Source organism: Tenrec ecaudatus, chromosome 2, assembly GCF_050624435.1.
Source record: "Tenrec ecaudatus isolate mTenEca1 chromosome 2, mTenEca1.hap1, whole genome shotgun sequence".
Classification (NCBI taxonomy): domain Eukaryota; kingdom Metazoa; phylum Chordata; class Mammalia; order Afrosoricida; family Tenrecidae; genus Tenrec; species Tenrec ecaudatus.
The window spans coordinates 114,718,545-114,733,951 of NC_134531.1; the positions used below are offsets into that span (position 1 = coordinate 114,718,545).

General features: G+C 39.9%; 1 protein-coding gene across 12 annotated transcripts in view; it reads left to right on the plus strand.

Annotated features, from left to right (window-relative positions):
• Positions 1-10,366, plus strand: part of APC (APC regulator of Wnt signaling pathway) — a 183,419-nt gene extending 173,053 nt beyond the window's left edge. For 5 of the 12 annotated variants that reach the window (XM_075541390.1, XM_075541391.1, XM_075541385.1 and 2 more), the window contains one exon: positions 401-10,365. In XM_075541390.1, the coding sequence (XP_075397505.1) occupies positions 401-6,950 (6,550 nt within the window). In that variant the 3' untranslated portion in view covers positions 6,951-10,365. Of the gene's footprint in view, positions 1-400 lie in introns of all 12 variants that reach the window. The other 7 variants (XM_075541393.1, XM_075541382.1, XM_075541384.1 and 4 more) reach the window with 3 other exon arrangements.
• The last annotated feature ends 5,041 nt before the right edge of the window (positions 10,367-15,407 follow it).

A 15,407-nucleotide genomic window follows, 5' to 3' on the forward strand; every position in this document is an offset into this window, starting at 1 on the left:
ATAAAGAATTACAACCTCCCAAACTTTCAGGAGCACATCTATTTGACCTAAATGATTTCTATGAATCAGAATCAACTCAGTGCCAGCACTAAGTGTGGTTTTTCAGTTTGGTAACATAGGTTAAATGTTGGACTTCATCTGCAAAGACACTGGTTCAAACCCTCCAGTTGCCTCATGGAAGCAAAAGGAGGCTTTCTGCTCCATAAAGATTTATAGTCTTGGAAGCCCTACAGACCAGATCTTTCTTATAGGGTTGCTATGAGTTGAATTCACTCGACTGCGGGTTATTAATAAGCTTTAGTAAATATCTATAGACTTAAATTTTATTCCAGTCATTTTGCTTGTTATGAACATACTCAGTATTCAATCTTAATTTAATGGTGTCTTATTTTTATTTCAGGCAAATCCTAAGAGAAAACAACTGCCTACAAACGTTATTACAACACTTGAAATCTCACAGTTTGACAATAGTCAGTAATGCATGTGGAACCTTGTGGAATCTCTCAGCAAGAAATCCTAAAGATCAGGAAGCATTATGGGACATGGGAGCAGTTAGCATGCTCAAGAACCTCATTCATTCAAAGCACAAAATGATTGCTATGGGGAGTGCTGCAGCTTTAAGGAACCTCATGGCAAATAGACCTGCAAAGTATAAGGATGCCAATATTATGTCTCCTGGTTCAAGCTTGCCGTCTCTTCATGTAAGGAAACAAAAAGCCCTCGAAGCAGAATTAGATGCTCAGCATTTATCAGAAACCTTTGATAACATTGACAATTTAAGTCCCAAGGCATCTCATCGTAGTAAGCAGAGACACAAGCAAAATCTCTATGGTGACTATGTTTTTGATACCAATCGGCATGATGATAATAAGTCAGACAATTTTAATGCTGGAAATATGACTGTCCTGTCACCATATTTAAATGCTACGGTGTTGCCTAGCTCCTCTTCATCAAGAGGAAGCTTAGATAGTTCTCGTTCTGAAAAGGATAGAAGTTTGGAGAGAGAACGAGGTCTTGGCCTTGGCAACTATCATCCAACAACCGAAAACCCAGGAACCTCTTCAAAGCGTGGTTTACAGGTCTCCACTACAGCAGCTCAGATTGCTAAAGTCATGGAGGAAGTGTCAGCCATTCATACCCCCCAGGAAGACAGGAATTCTGGCTCTACCACTGAGTTACATTGTGTAACAGATGAAAGGAACCCACTGAGAAGAAGCTCTACTGCCCATGCACATTCAAACAGTTGCAACTTTAATAAGTCAGAAAATTCAAATAGGACATGTCCTATACCTTATGGCAAATTGGAATACAAGAGATCTTCAAATGATAGTTTAAATAGTGTCAGTAGTAGTGATGGCTATGGTAAACGAGGCCAAATGAAACCTTCCATTGAATCCTACTCTGAAGATGATGAAAGCAAGTTTTGCAGTTATGGTCAATATCCAGCTGACCTAGCCCATAAAATACATAGTGCAAATCATATGGACGATAATGATGAAGAACTAGATACACCAATAAATTATAGTCTTAAATATTCAGATGAGCAGTTGAACTCTGGAAGACAAAGCCCTTCACAGAATGAAAGATGGGCAAGAACCAAACACGTAATAGAAGATGAAATAAAACAAAGTGAGCAAAGACAATCCAGGAGTCAAAGCACAACGTTTCCTGTGTATAATGAGAGCACTGATGAGAAACACCTCAAGTTTCAGCCACATTTCGGACAGCAAGAATGTGTTTCCCCATTTAGGTCAAGGGGAGCTACTGCTTCAGAAACCAGTCGAGTGGGTTCTAATCACGGAATTAACCAAAATGTAAGCCAACCTTTGTGTCAAGAAGATGATTATGAAGATGATAAGCCAACCAACTACAGTAAACGTTACTCTGAGGAAGAGCAGCAGGAAGAAGAGAGACCCACAAACTATAGCATAAAATACAATGAAGAAAAACATCATGTGGATCAGCCTATTGACTATAGTTTAAAGTATGCCACAGATCTCCCATCTTCCCAGAAACCATCATTTTCTTTCTCCAAGAGTTCCTCTGGACAAAGCACTAAAACTGAACAGCACATCCCTTCAAACAGTGAAACCGCATCTACACCGTCATCTAATTCCAAGAGACAGAATCAGCTTCATCCAAGTTCAGCACAAAGTAGAAGTGGCCAGACCCAAAAAACTGCGTCCTGCAAAGTTTCCTCCATCAACCAAGAAACAATACAGACTTACTGTGTGGAAGATACCCCCATATGTTTTTCAAGGTGTAGTTCATTATCATCTTTGTCCTCAGCTGAAGATGAAATAGGATGTGATCGGACAACACAGGAAACAGACTCTGGTAACACTCTGCAAATAGCAGAACGAAAAGAAAATAGTACAACTAGATCAACTGATGATGCTGTGAGTGAAGTTCCAACAGTGTCTCAGCACATAAGAACCAAATCCAGCAGACTCCAGGCTTCTGGTTTATCTTCATCGGAATCAACGAGACACAAGGCTGTCGAATTTTCTTCAGGAGCCAAATCTCCATCCAAGAGTGGTGCTCAGACACCTAAAAGTCCACCAGAGCACTATGTTCAGGAGACTCCACTCATGTTTAGCAGATGTACTTCTGTCAGTTCACTTGACAGTTTTGAGAGTCGCTCAATTGCTAGCTCTGTTCAGAGTGAACCCTGCAGTGGAATGATCAGTGGCATTATAAGCCCCAGTGACCTTCCAGATAGCCCTGGGCAAACCATGCCACCAAGCAGAAGTAAAACCCCTCCTCCACAACCTCCTCCTCCTCAGACAGTTCAGAGTAAGCGAGAAGCACCTAAAAATAAAACACCTAATGCTGAAAAGAGAGAGAGTGGACCTAAGCAAGCCGCCGTAAATGCTGCAGTTCAGAGAGTCCAGGTTCTCCCGGATGCTGACACATTATTACATTTTGCCACAGAAAGTACTCCGGATGGATTTTCTTGTTCATCGAGTCTGAGTGCTCTGAGCCTCGATGAGCCATTTATCCAGAAAGATGTGGAATCAAGAATAATGCCTCCAGTTCAGGAAAATGCCAATGGGAATGAAACAGAACCTGAGCAGCTTGAAGAATCAAATGAAAACCAAGAAAAAGAGGCAGAAAAACCGACTGACTCTGAAAAAGATCTATTAGATGATTCAGATGATGATGATATTGAAATATTAGAAGAATGTATTATTTCTGCCATGCCAACAAAATCACACAAAGCTAAAAAGGCAGAGCAGACTGCTTCAAAAGTACCCCCGCCCGTGGCAAGAAAGCCAAGTCAGCTGCCTGTGTACAAACTTCTACCAACTCCAAACAGGTTACAAGCCCCAAAGCAAGCAATGCCGAGGGTGTTCTGCGTAGAAGGGACTCCCATAAACTTTTCCACTGCTACATCTCTAACCGATCTAACAGTAGATTTTCCTCTAAGTGAACTGGCTGCTGGGGAAGGGGTTAGAGTAGGGACACAGATGGGAGAGTTTGAAAAACGAGACACCATTCCTACAGAAGGCAGAAGTACAGATGAGACTCAAAGAGGAAAAATTCCATCTCTAATGCCTGAATTGGATGACAGTAAGACAGAAGAAGTTGATATTCTTGCAGAATGCATTAATTCTGCTATGCCCAAAGGAAAAAGTCATAAGCCTTTCCGTGTGAAAAAGATAATGGACCAGGTCCAACAAGCATCTTCATCTGAAACCAACAAAAATCAATTAGATGGCAAGAAAAAGAAACCTACATCACCAGTAAAACCAATCCCACAAAATACTGAATACAGGACACGTGTAAGAAAAAATACAGATATGAAAAGTAATATAAATAGTGAAAGAACTTTCTCAGACAACAAAGATTCAAAGAAACAGAACTTGAAAAATAATTCCAAGGAGTTCAATGATAAGCTGCCAAATAATGAAGATCGGGTCAGAGGAAGTTTTACTTTTGACTCACCTCATCATTACACACCTATTGAAGGAACTCCTTATTGCTTTTCACGAAATGATTCTTTGAGTTCTCTGGATTTTGATGATGATGATGTTGACCTTTCTAGGGAAAAGGCTGAGTTAAGAAAGGGGAAAGAGAATAAGGAATCAGACGCAAAAGTTACTAGCCAAACAGAACTAGCTTCAAACCAACAATCAGCTAATAGGACCATGGTGGTTTCAAAACAGCCAGTAAACCGAGGTCAGTCGAAGCCCATGCTGCACAAGCAACCCACTTTCCCCCAGCCATCCAAAGATGCACCAGACGGGGGGGCAGCCACCGAGGAGAAATTACAGAATTTTGCAATTGAAAATACTCCAGTTTGCTTTTCTCGTAATTCTTCTCTCAGTTCTCTCAGTGACATTGACCAAGAAAACAACAACAACAAAGAAAGTGAACCTATCAAAGGGACTGAGCCCCCTGACTCACAGGGAGAACCTGCTAAACCTCAGGCATCAGGGTATGCCCCTAAATCATTTCATGTTGAAGACACCCCTGTTTGTTTCTCAAGAAACAGCTCTCTCAGTTCTCTTAGTATTGACTCGGAAGATGACCTTCTACAGGAGTGCATAAGTTCGGCAATGCCAAAAAAGAAAAAGCCTTCAAGACTCAAAGGTGACCATGAAAAGCATAGTGCCAGAAACATGGGTGGTATATTAGCAGAAGATTTGACACTTGATTTGAAAGATGTTCAGAGACCAGATTCAGAACACGGTTTATCCCCTGACTCAGAAAATTTTGATTGGAAAGCTATTCAAGAAGGTGCCAATTCCATCGTGAGTAGTTTACATCAAGCTGCCGCTGCTGCTTGTTTATCTCGGCAAGCTTCATCTGATTCAGATTCTATTCTTTCACTGAAATCAGGAATATCTCTGGGGTCACCATTTCATCTTACACCTGATCAAGAGGATAAACCCTTTGCAAGTAACAAAGGCCCACGGATTCTAAAGCCTGGGGAGAAAAGCACATTGGAAACTAAAAAGATAGAATCTGACAATAAAGGAATCAAAGGAGGGAAAAAAGTTTATAAAAGTTTAATTACTGGGAAAATTCGATCTAATTCAGAAGTTTTAAGCCAAATGAAACAACCCCTTCAAACAAACATGCCTTCCATTTCTCGAGGTAGAACAATGATTCACATTCCAGGAGTTCGCAATAGTTCTTCAAGTACAAGTCCTGTTTCTAAAAAAGGCCCGCCCCTTAAGACTCCGGCCTCCAAAAGTCCCAGTGAAGGTCAGTCAGTCACTACTTCTCCTAGAGGAGCCAAGCCACCAGTAAAGTCAGAATTAAGCCCTGTTACCAGGCAGACATCCCATGCAGGTGGGTCAAATAAAGGATCTTCTAGATCAGGATCTAGAGATTCTACTCCGTCAAGACCCACCCAGCAACCATTAAGTAGACCTATGCAGTCTCCGGGTCGCAACTCAATTTCTCCTGGTAGAAATGGAATAAGTCCTCCTAATAAATTATCTCAGCTCCCAAGGACATCATCTCCTAGTACAGCTTCCACGAAGTCTTCAGGTTCTGGGAAAATGTCTTATACCTCCCCAGGTAGACAAATGAGCCAACAGAACCTTACAAAACAAACAGGTTTTTCCAAGAATGGCAGTAGTATTCCAAGAAGTGAGTCTGCCTCTAAAGGCCTAAATCAGATGAGTAACAACAATGGTGCCAATAAAAAGGTAGAACTTTCGAGAATGTCTTCAACTAAGTCTAGTGGGAGTGAATCCGATAGATCGGAGAGACCTGTATTAGTACGCCAGTCAACTTTCATCAAAGAAGCTCCAAGCCCAACACTACGAAGAAAACTGGAGGAGTCTGCTTCCTTTGAGTCTCTCTCTCCATCTTCTAGACCAAATTCTCCCACTAGATCTCAGTCACAGACTCCAGTTTTAAGTCCTTCCCTTCCTGACATGTCTCTGCCCACACATTCATCTGTTCAACCTGGGGGATGGCGAAAACTCCCACCTAATCTCAGTCCTACTGCAGAGTACAATGATGGGAGGCCAGCAAAGCGCCACGATATTGCACGCTCCCATTCTGAAAGCCCTTCCAGACTTCCAATCAATAGGTCAGGCACCTGGAAGCGGGAGCACAGCAAACATTCCTCATCCCTCCCCCGAGTAAGCACTTGGAGAAGAACTGGAAGTTCATCCTCAATTCTTTCTGCTTCATCAGAATCCAGTGAAAAGGCAAAAAGTGAGGATGAGAAACATGTGAACTCGATTTCAACAAACAAACAAAAGGAAAATCAAGTACCCACAAAAGGAACATGGAGGAAAATAAAAGAAAGTGAAATTTCTCCTACAAATAGTACATGTCAGACCACTTCCTCAGGTGCTACAAATGGTGCTGAACCTAAGACTCTAATTTATCAAATGGCACCTGCTGTTTCTAAAACAGAAGATGTTTGGGTGAGAATTGAGGACTGTCCCATTAACAATCCTAGATCGGGAAGATCTCCCACAGGAAATACTCCTCCAGTGATCGACAGTGTTTCAGAAAAAAATTCAAACGTTAAAGATTCAAAAGATAATCAGGGAAAACAAAATGTGGGTAATGGATGTGCTCCTGTATGCACCGCGGGTTTGGAAAACCACGTGAACTCCTCCTCCAGTCAGGTAGACAGCCCAGACCCAAAAGGAACAGAGGCAAAACCAGGACAAAATAATGCTGTCCCGGCACCAGAGAATAATGAAAGCTCTCTAGCTGAGCGTACCCCATTCAGTTCCAGCAGCTCAAGCAAACACAGTTCACCCAGTGGGACCGTTGCTGCCAGAGTGACGCCTTTTAATTACAACCCAAGCCCTAGGAAAAGCAGTGCAGACAGCACTTCAACCCGGCCGTCTCAGATCCCAACACCGGTGACCACCACAAAGAAACGCGATTCAAAAGCGGACAGCACAGAATCCAGTGGAACTCAAAGTCCTAAGCGCCATTCTGGGTCTTACCTTGTGACATCTGTTTAAAAGAGCTGAAATGATGAAACTAAGAAAATTATATGTTAATTATGACTGCTATGTAGAAATTTTGTTTCAAATGAAACTTTAAAAGACTGAAAAATTTTGTAAAAAGTTTGAATCTTGTTAGAGGGTTTTGTTCTTGAAGCCATATTTGATAGTTCACTTTGTCTTCACTGGTCTTACTTTGGGAGGCACACTTGATAGTTAGAAAGAGAATGGTAAAGCCAAGTATATTTGTACAGTATGTTTTACATGTATTTAAGTAGCATCCCATACCACCATCCTTTACTTACTGCCTGTCTTTAAATAACACTACAGATAGAAGATATGATATTTGCTGTTATCAATCATTCTAGAATATAAACTGACTTCATCAGGGAGAAATTGGTATTTATGCAAAAAAAAAAACCCACCTGTTTTAGTCCTTGTGTGTTCATCTAATGTCATAATTAATCATGTGGCTGTGAAATTCACAGTAATATGGTTCTCCATGAACAAGTTTACCAAGCCTGCTTTGCTTTACTGCATGAATGAAAGTGATGGTTCGATTTTCAGGAGTAATGATTAACAGTTCTGTGGTCACATGATATGCATATATAGCTACAGTGTAACAATTAACACAATTTTGTGCTAAAAAAGAATCCGTGTAACTGTAAAACATTGAATGAAACTATTTTACCTGGACTAGATTTTATCTGAAAGTAGGTAGAATTTTTGCTATGCTGTAACTTGTTGTATATTCTGGTATTTGAGGTAAGATGGCTGCTCTTTTACTAATGAGACACGAGTCGTGCGGGTCTCAGCAGAACTAAATGAACATTTCAGAATAAATTATTGCTGTATGTAAACTCTTACTGAAATTGGTATTTGTTTGAAGGGTCTTATTTCACATTTGTATTGATAATTGTCAAAAGGACCTCTTTTAAAAACTATAAATTTTTTTCTTCAAATTCTATGCATTAAGAGTTAAATTCCTCTTACTGTAATAAAAGCAATTGAAGAAGACTGTTCATTATGCATTGGCACTTAAACATTCCTGAAATTTTTCATTCTGCAATGATATTCCTTCCTGATGTGTAATACTTTTCCAGTTTCATTTTCTTTTAACTTCACTGGAGCTCACTGAAAACAAGATCATGTTAACAGCAGTGGCTGTGTGTACTGCTTAGCACAGGATTAGCATCTAACGTAAGAGAACCGTACAGTTTGCCTTTTTCTTCATAGAATTCTAAGCGTGGGAAATAGTTTTCTTCAGCACAAACAATCTTTTCCAAGCTTTAGTCTTTCCCCCTCATCATCTTGGTGGGTCTAGAATAAACCATTATATGTTATTCCAGCAGTCAAGTATAATTGGCACATGGTCATGCTTGGAAAATGCAAATCACATGAATTTCAGAGAGAGATTTAATATCAAGATATCCAAGCAAACATTTCTAAATCCCTGCCTGTTAAGGAAACTTGTTTTTGATGGATAGGCAAGAGTTGTAGGGGGTGTGTTCATAACCCCTTCCTTCATAAAGGAAAGGAAATTGATAAGCTAATGCACAAAAGTAATGTATTTAATGTCTTCCCTGAATTTGTTCTTAAAGATCGGTAAGTGAAAGAAATCATTTTTAATAAAATCCCTGCACTTGGGAAGGGAAGAAGGGCATGACAGGCATGAGACACAAGAGGGGAGCTAACACCTACCTAGGTCCATGAATCACAAGTGACTGATCACCTACTTCATCTCTGCATAACAATACGATGAATATTTTAAGCTAATATGCCAGTAAAGTGCTGTGATTTGATAAGCTCTTTGACTCCAGAATGTCCCAGAATACTCCACTGCACCACTTTGTAAACACCCCAATTTACTCTTCTAGAATGTCTACCTTTAAATTTTTGTCTATCTGAAAAATAGTTTGTGAATAGTACTAATTTATTCTATTTATACTGTTCTGAGGCTGCCATATAATATTCATGTAAATGGTTTGTATTTCTTTCTTTAATCCTGATTTTCTAGTTTTCTTAACCAGCATGCCAGTTTTTCTAAATATTCAATATATTTTAAAAGTATAAATCAACTGAAATAAAATTGCCTTTCATTTCAAGTAAAACAAAATCTAGCAGTGCAGAAGTGAAAGGAAGGAGCTTTTCATGTGTCCGGAAAACTCAGGAACCCATGTAGCACCACAGAGTCCAAGAAAAGGCAAATACATCTTCCATTGTCCATGGAGAGAACTTTGGTTCTGAATGAGACCCTAGTTGGAGATGATGGGTCTCACTAAGTCGAGAGACAAATCTCATTTTCTTTTCAAATTAAATAAGGTACAGCTAAATATTCCTAGTTTATGCTTGTTAGGAATGACATTACTAAGCCTGATGGTGGGCATTGGTTGTGATGTTAAGAGAAGGGGGTAAAAAGATTGCCCTGCCTCACTTTATACAAAAAAGAAAGCTGAGTGCATTTGAATCATCAAAAGTGCTTGCTAAAATATAACCTGGCCACACTCCCATAATTTCTGGTTCACTGAGTTTGGGGTGAAGCCCAATACCTTAGATTGCCAACAGGTGATGCTCCTGCTGCTGGGCTGGGAGCATAGTTTGAGAATATGCCCTTACATCACAATGAAGCTCTTTAATTGCTTTCAGCTCTAGTTACTCCTTCAATAAACTAATCTGACAACATACGGTATACCAAGAAATTAAGGAATTTCCATTTGGTGGTACCGATTCGATTGCTAATCTGACAAACTTGCTGAAAGTGACTCTACAGACAGTGACTATCTGAGGCATCAGCTAATGGTTTGAAGCAAGTAACAAGTAAATAATTTGAATTTGCAGTAAAATCAGAGGGACTATGGAAGCTTTGAGGTGATGAAAGATTGATATAAAAATATGCTCAGTTTACCATGGGAGGGATTAACAATCAATTAACTGGCAAATCATTGATTTACAAGTTAGAACAGTCAGAAATGGTGAAATAAAAGGTAAGCTTCATAAGAATCAAATAGCACTATAACTTCGGTAAAGGAGCTCATTATGTAAAAATAGGATCACATTACTGCAGGGTTGAGTATGTTGCTGAGCATGGAAGCCACTCAATACATTCGAAGTCCTGTTATCAGGTTTTGGGGGATGTAAGATGGCACCAGATACAAACATTGCCAGAGCTGAAGAAAGAGCTCAGTAGATCATTAAGACTTGCCAAACTTTTTTTTTTTTTAAGTCATGTTGGCCTAAGTAGACCAATTTAAATTTCAAATGAGCATTCCCCTGGTAATGCTGACTTTAAGGTACTTTGTAATGTTGAAACATATAGACTCTGGCTCCTGTAAACCCCAGGTCATTTTCCTGTCATTTTAACTCTTTCTGTATAAAACTATATTCTGGGTTTTGTTAGGCCATTAATGCTTCTTTCAACTTGTATGTTCTATGTGTACAATATTTTTGGTGCTAAATACGCTTACTTTCCTCTGATTTCAGGATAATTCTTATATTTGTGATATTTTCTTAAAGTTATGTGATTGTTACCTTTATAAATTAAAAATGTTCAACTTAATGCATACTAGTGAAAGTGACCATTGAACTTAAAGCAATATTAGTGAAGAATCAGATGTCAAACTTTACTTGCTCTAATTACACTGGCTTTTGGAATCCAAACACTCAGCTCCAGTGATCGGCCATTGACCCATGTACTCACAGTTTTTCTCTGCAGCAGCTAAAGGTGGACCAGGCACAGGAGACCCATCGTCGGCTGGTCAGTGATCAAATATCATAGCTCTAGAAAAACTAACAAGGGTCAATCAATTCAAATTAAGGGTCAAAAGAAGTTTCTGATAGGTGGTTGAGCACTGGAACGGAAAGACCATATAGAGCTATTGCTGAAGTGTCTATGATTTGCCACATGAAACAAATCTTAAAAGCCAGTCACAAAAGAAATGGATATGGGAGGCAGATAGCAATTAAGACATGAAGTGGGGTTACTAACTCCTGGAATTACCTATGACATTTCTGAGACCCAAATCTACTTTTCCTGAGTTTGGTAACCAACATTTGTGAAACAGGTTGCCTACCTAAAAAAGGGTAAACGAGGGCATTGGATTTATTTTCTGCAATGCTAGGTGGCCCCCTCCCAAATAAGTGTGTGTAGTTTTTTGAAAGCAGAAATGTTAGAGAATTCCTTAACCAGAAAACTATCATTCTATCTATAAAAAGTACTTGTATCATTCAAATTCTTCCCATAGTTGTAAACAACAAGGCCTCAAAACCACCAAGGCAGTTCTTTAAAGATTATTAAGTAACTCACAAACTTTCCATGGGGGCCAGATAAGCATTCTTGGACATTACATAGCTGGAAGAAGGAACACCCAGGCCATACTGTGAGACTGCTTCAAGTAAAGGCTCGGGTCCTTGCATCCTTGTAAGAAATAGCACGTGCTGCTTCACACTGCTTTCTTCTAGATTCAAGTCTTAGTTGAGTACACATGATTGGCAGATGCAAGGTTACATTCCAGAGTCCGGGAAACATTGCAGACGCTAGATTAATTAAACATGAATTTTCTAAATCTAGAAGGAATTTAAAGGAGCTCTGGTGACATGGTGAGTTAGGCATTGAGCTGTGTCAGTGAAAGGCCATCTACTGTGAACATTAAGCATGTAGGACACCCACAGGGGCAGTGCTACACTGTCCTGTAAAGCTGCTAGGCGTCGGAATTGACTTGATGTCAGTGAGTCTTGGAAGAGTAATATAAAGATCATTGATGACACAGGTTTTCTACTCCCATTAAGAAGTACAGTCTTAGGAAAAAATAATTCATAAATTATCAAGGGTGAGGGAGGGAAGGAGAAAAAATGAGCTGATACCAAGGCCTCAAGTAGAACATGTTTTGAGAGTGATGGCAACAATGTGCTTGACACGATGGATGATGGATGAATGTACAGCTTGTCGGAGTTGTAGGAGCCCCCAATAAAGTGATTTAAAACAATAAAAGTACAGTCTTGGAAACCCACAAGGTCAGTTCTACCCCACTCTCCAGGGTTGCTGCGACTCAGCATCGTCTCAGTGACAGTGAGTCTGACTGAGTTTTTTAGATTTTTATGATTAGATTTCACTGCTCATAAATAACATGTAGAAGGTATGCTAGGACTTCTCTAAGATCAAGCATTAAGAAGGCTGGCATCTTCCACTTGTGAAGCAACCACTATCCAGGAAGGTTCCATGTTTATGAATCAGATGTTAGGCTGGAGGCTTCTAAATGGAATGGTGCAGTGGTGGTTGACCAGCAGGAAGACCACAGGCTGGTGTATACAGAGGATGAAGAATCCAAGGTTGACAGGTCACTGATAAATCCCAGTATTAGCAGGCAATAAGTCATTGATTCAAGCTCAAAGAACTGGAAATCAGTGACCGAATGCAGGATTCAGATCCAGCAAAAACAAGCAACTTTCCCATGGCATCTGTTTATGTAGAAAGCAGGCAACATCCCTAAGGAAACGTGTGCATTGACTACATCAAGGCTGTGACCTCAGGAAGGATATTGTTTTTGCATCTTGATTTTTTTTAAGACAGTAGCCCTTACACTTCAGATCTGGAACAATCAGCTTTTTCCTAACAAGATTTTTTTCTTTATAAATCATTTTATTGGGGGCTCATAGAGCTCTTAAACAATCCATACATCAGTTGTATCAAGCACATTTGTACATATGTTGCCATCATTTTCAAAACATTTACTTTCTATTTGAGCCCTTGGTATCATTTCCTCTTTTTTTCCCCGCCCTCCCATCCTGGTGACCCCTTGATAAATTATAAATTATTATTATTTTCATATCTTACACCATCCGCTATCTCCCTTCACCCATGTTTCTGTTCATCCCTTGGAAGGTGGGGGTTATATGTAGATCATTGAAATCAGTTGCACCTTTGTCTTCTATTACTATTTTTCAGCATTTTTTGTCTTAACTAGTTTCATTGGCATATAAGCACATATACAATTTAATAGTGCAGTAATATTAAGAAGAGTTGTGTAATCATCCCACAATTCAGAACATTTCCTTATTGTTAGCTCTCAATTCCCCCAAAACTCTCCTGCTGTCCTTCTAGATAGTTAATACAGTTGTTCTCTGTATAACTTTACCTAACCTGGATATCGGATACAAAACAAGAAACATACCCCCCCCAAAACCCAACAATTAAAACACAAATTTTGATGGAAAATACTAAAAACCGAGACAACTTTAAAATGAGTCAAAAGGCAGATCACACAATAAGGTGTTGCGTTTTCACCTAACTGCGTCAGCCATAATCAACTTGCTGCTGCTGTGATCGCAACGCTGTTCACATCCTTGCACTGGTCAGAGGATTCTCTGGAGCCTTAATCCATGCACGGACCATGCAAATGAATCTTGGGTCTCCACCGTCATCTGCACTTTTCTGCAAACGTGTTCACAATTTGAACTCTGATGCCATTCCCTACTTTAGGATTTTATTATTTATAATCCTTGGATCACACTGGGGTTCCTCCATGTGGGGACATAGTTGATGCCTCATTTAGATGGCTGCTTATGACAAGCCTTTGCATAAAGAAATGTGGGGAAAGTACATACCTTTAAATATTAATATGTGATACAATGTTATTGTGGCATAATGTTATTTTATAAGTAAAATAAGTAGCATACATTGTACTAAAGAGGCTTTAAGACCTCAGATGCTATTCTTCTGATAGTTGGGCACCATCTGATTTCTTCACCCCACTTTGCTTAAATATCTTCAGTGATCTCTTTCATGAGCAAAATTATTAGTAAGGCCATGACATAAGAATGAATTGTTCTTATATTAAGGCTCTGATTACATTGGAGTCCCAAACCCACTCATATATCTATGATCTATGTATGTTTCTGGTTTACTTAAGAGACATAATTTTATGATGGAGAACATTGACAATTTGATAACATAATTCGACTGATAGTATAGTTAATTTAGCCAATATAGAATTTAAAACACTGTTGAAAAAGGATATTAAACATGTGATCAGCTTTTCATACCATAATTGTTGACTTGCACAGATTAAAATCTTAGTGACTGGGCACTAATCACAAACAATGACTGTCCTAATCATCTTACAACTGATTGGCTGTGAATACACTGGCTCAGGTCGGGTCATGGGCATGACTATATTTTAACTGCCAAAGAACTGAGAAACCTGGCCAGACCATGTTTGCACAAAATCTTAATTCTTCACAGTAATGAAATGTGAAAGCAGATAAGCAGGTAAAGTCTGCAACTTAAAAAGTTGAGTTCATTTCATCCTTAAACATACATTTTTCCTTTGGGGGAAGTATGCATCAGCAGGTCTTTTTAGAGAAATACTTTAGAAAAGGTAGTATTTAATTTGCATCAATACCTAACTTAATTCATCACTAAGAAACTACATGAAAACGAAGAAACTGGAAGTAAGAGGATAGGGAACAGTCAGAAGTTCTCTCAGTCAGACAGACCTGCGTTAGCCATCAGTAATGATGCTCGGTCCATCAGTGTGGCTGGGCTTATTGCCTTACCTCCCTGGCAGGTTCTAGGAGACTCAAGACGTTTGCTAATCTAATCCTTTTACCTTTTGTTGGAAAAGTAACATCTTAAGTTTCTTATTTCATTTTTTTTATCGTGTCTGGGATATGTGAAAGTCTATTTAGTTGAAAAGGGGAGATAAGGAACCAGTGCTTTCAGTCAACTTACAGTTCAGTAAGTCCGGAGTTACTGATAACGCATAGTTGCCTTTAATAGTTGAAGTTATGCCCACTTTGAGACCAGCACTTTGTCATCAGGATCACCTTCACTTGTTGCAACCTTTTTTCCACTATTACCAATGGCTATGTGCGCCTATCTGGACTTAGCTATGCTGACTTACACCCAGGATCTGCCTGTATAGAAAAGACGACGTTGAATTCTAGAGTAGGTGTCCTCCCAAGACTAACATTTTCTTCTGAGGTCGTTTCTAACCTTTATAGAGCACACTGAAATACATTCTAGTTTTGCCAAATTGAAATCACACAGCAGGACCTAGAAAGGAGTGACGTCCACCCACTGCTATCTAGTCCACTGACTAATGGCTCCTTAATAACGGGTTTCCGAGATTGTACATCCTTATGGGAGGAGATAGTCTCGTCTTTCTCATCTTGCAGAGCAGCGGGTGAGTTTGAATCACCCACCTCGCGGTCTAACAGTCCAATGCTTAACCCAGCGTGTCACCAGAAAAGCCTCCTCTGAGCGACACGATGAAGACCTCTCGCCTCACGGCAGGAGTAAACACCGGGTGAAAACAGACCAGGGAGGAACTGGAAAATGTCTCCGTTGACCAAAACAGCTTTTGGCTACAAACCCTCTGTGGGCGGGATCTGGGACCGGAAGGTTTCCTGTCCTCTCGCGGGATCTCCACCGGCCACGTCAGAAAGCGGGGCTGCAGGCCGTGAGCGATTGGTGCGACG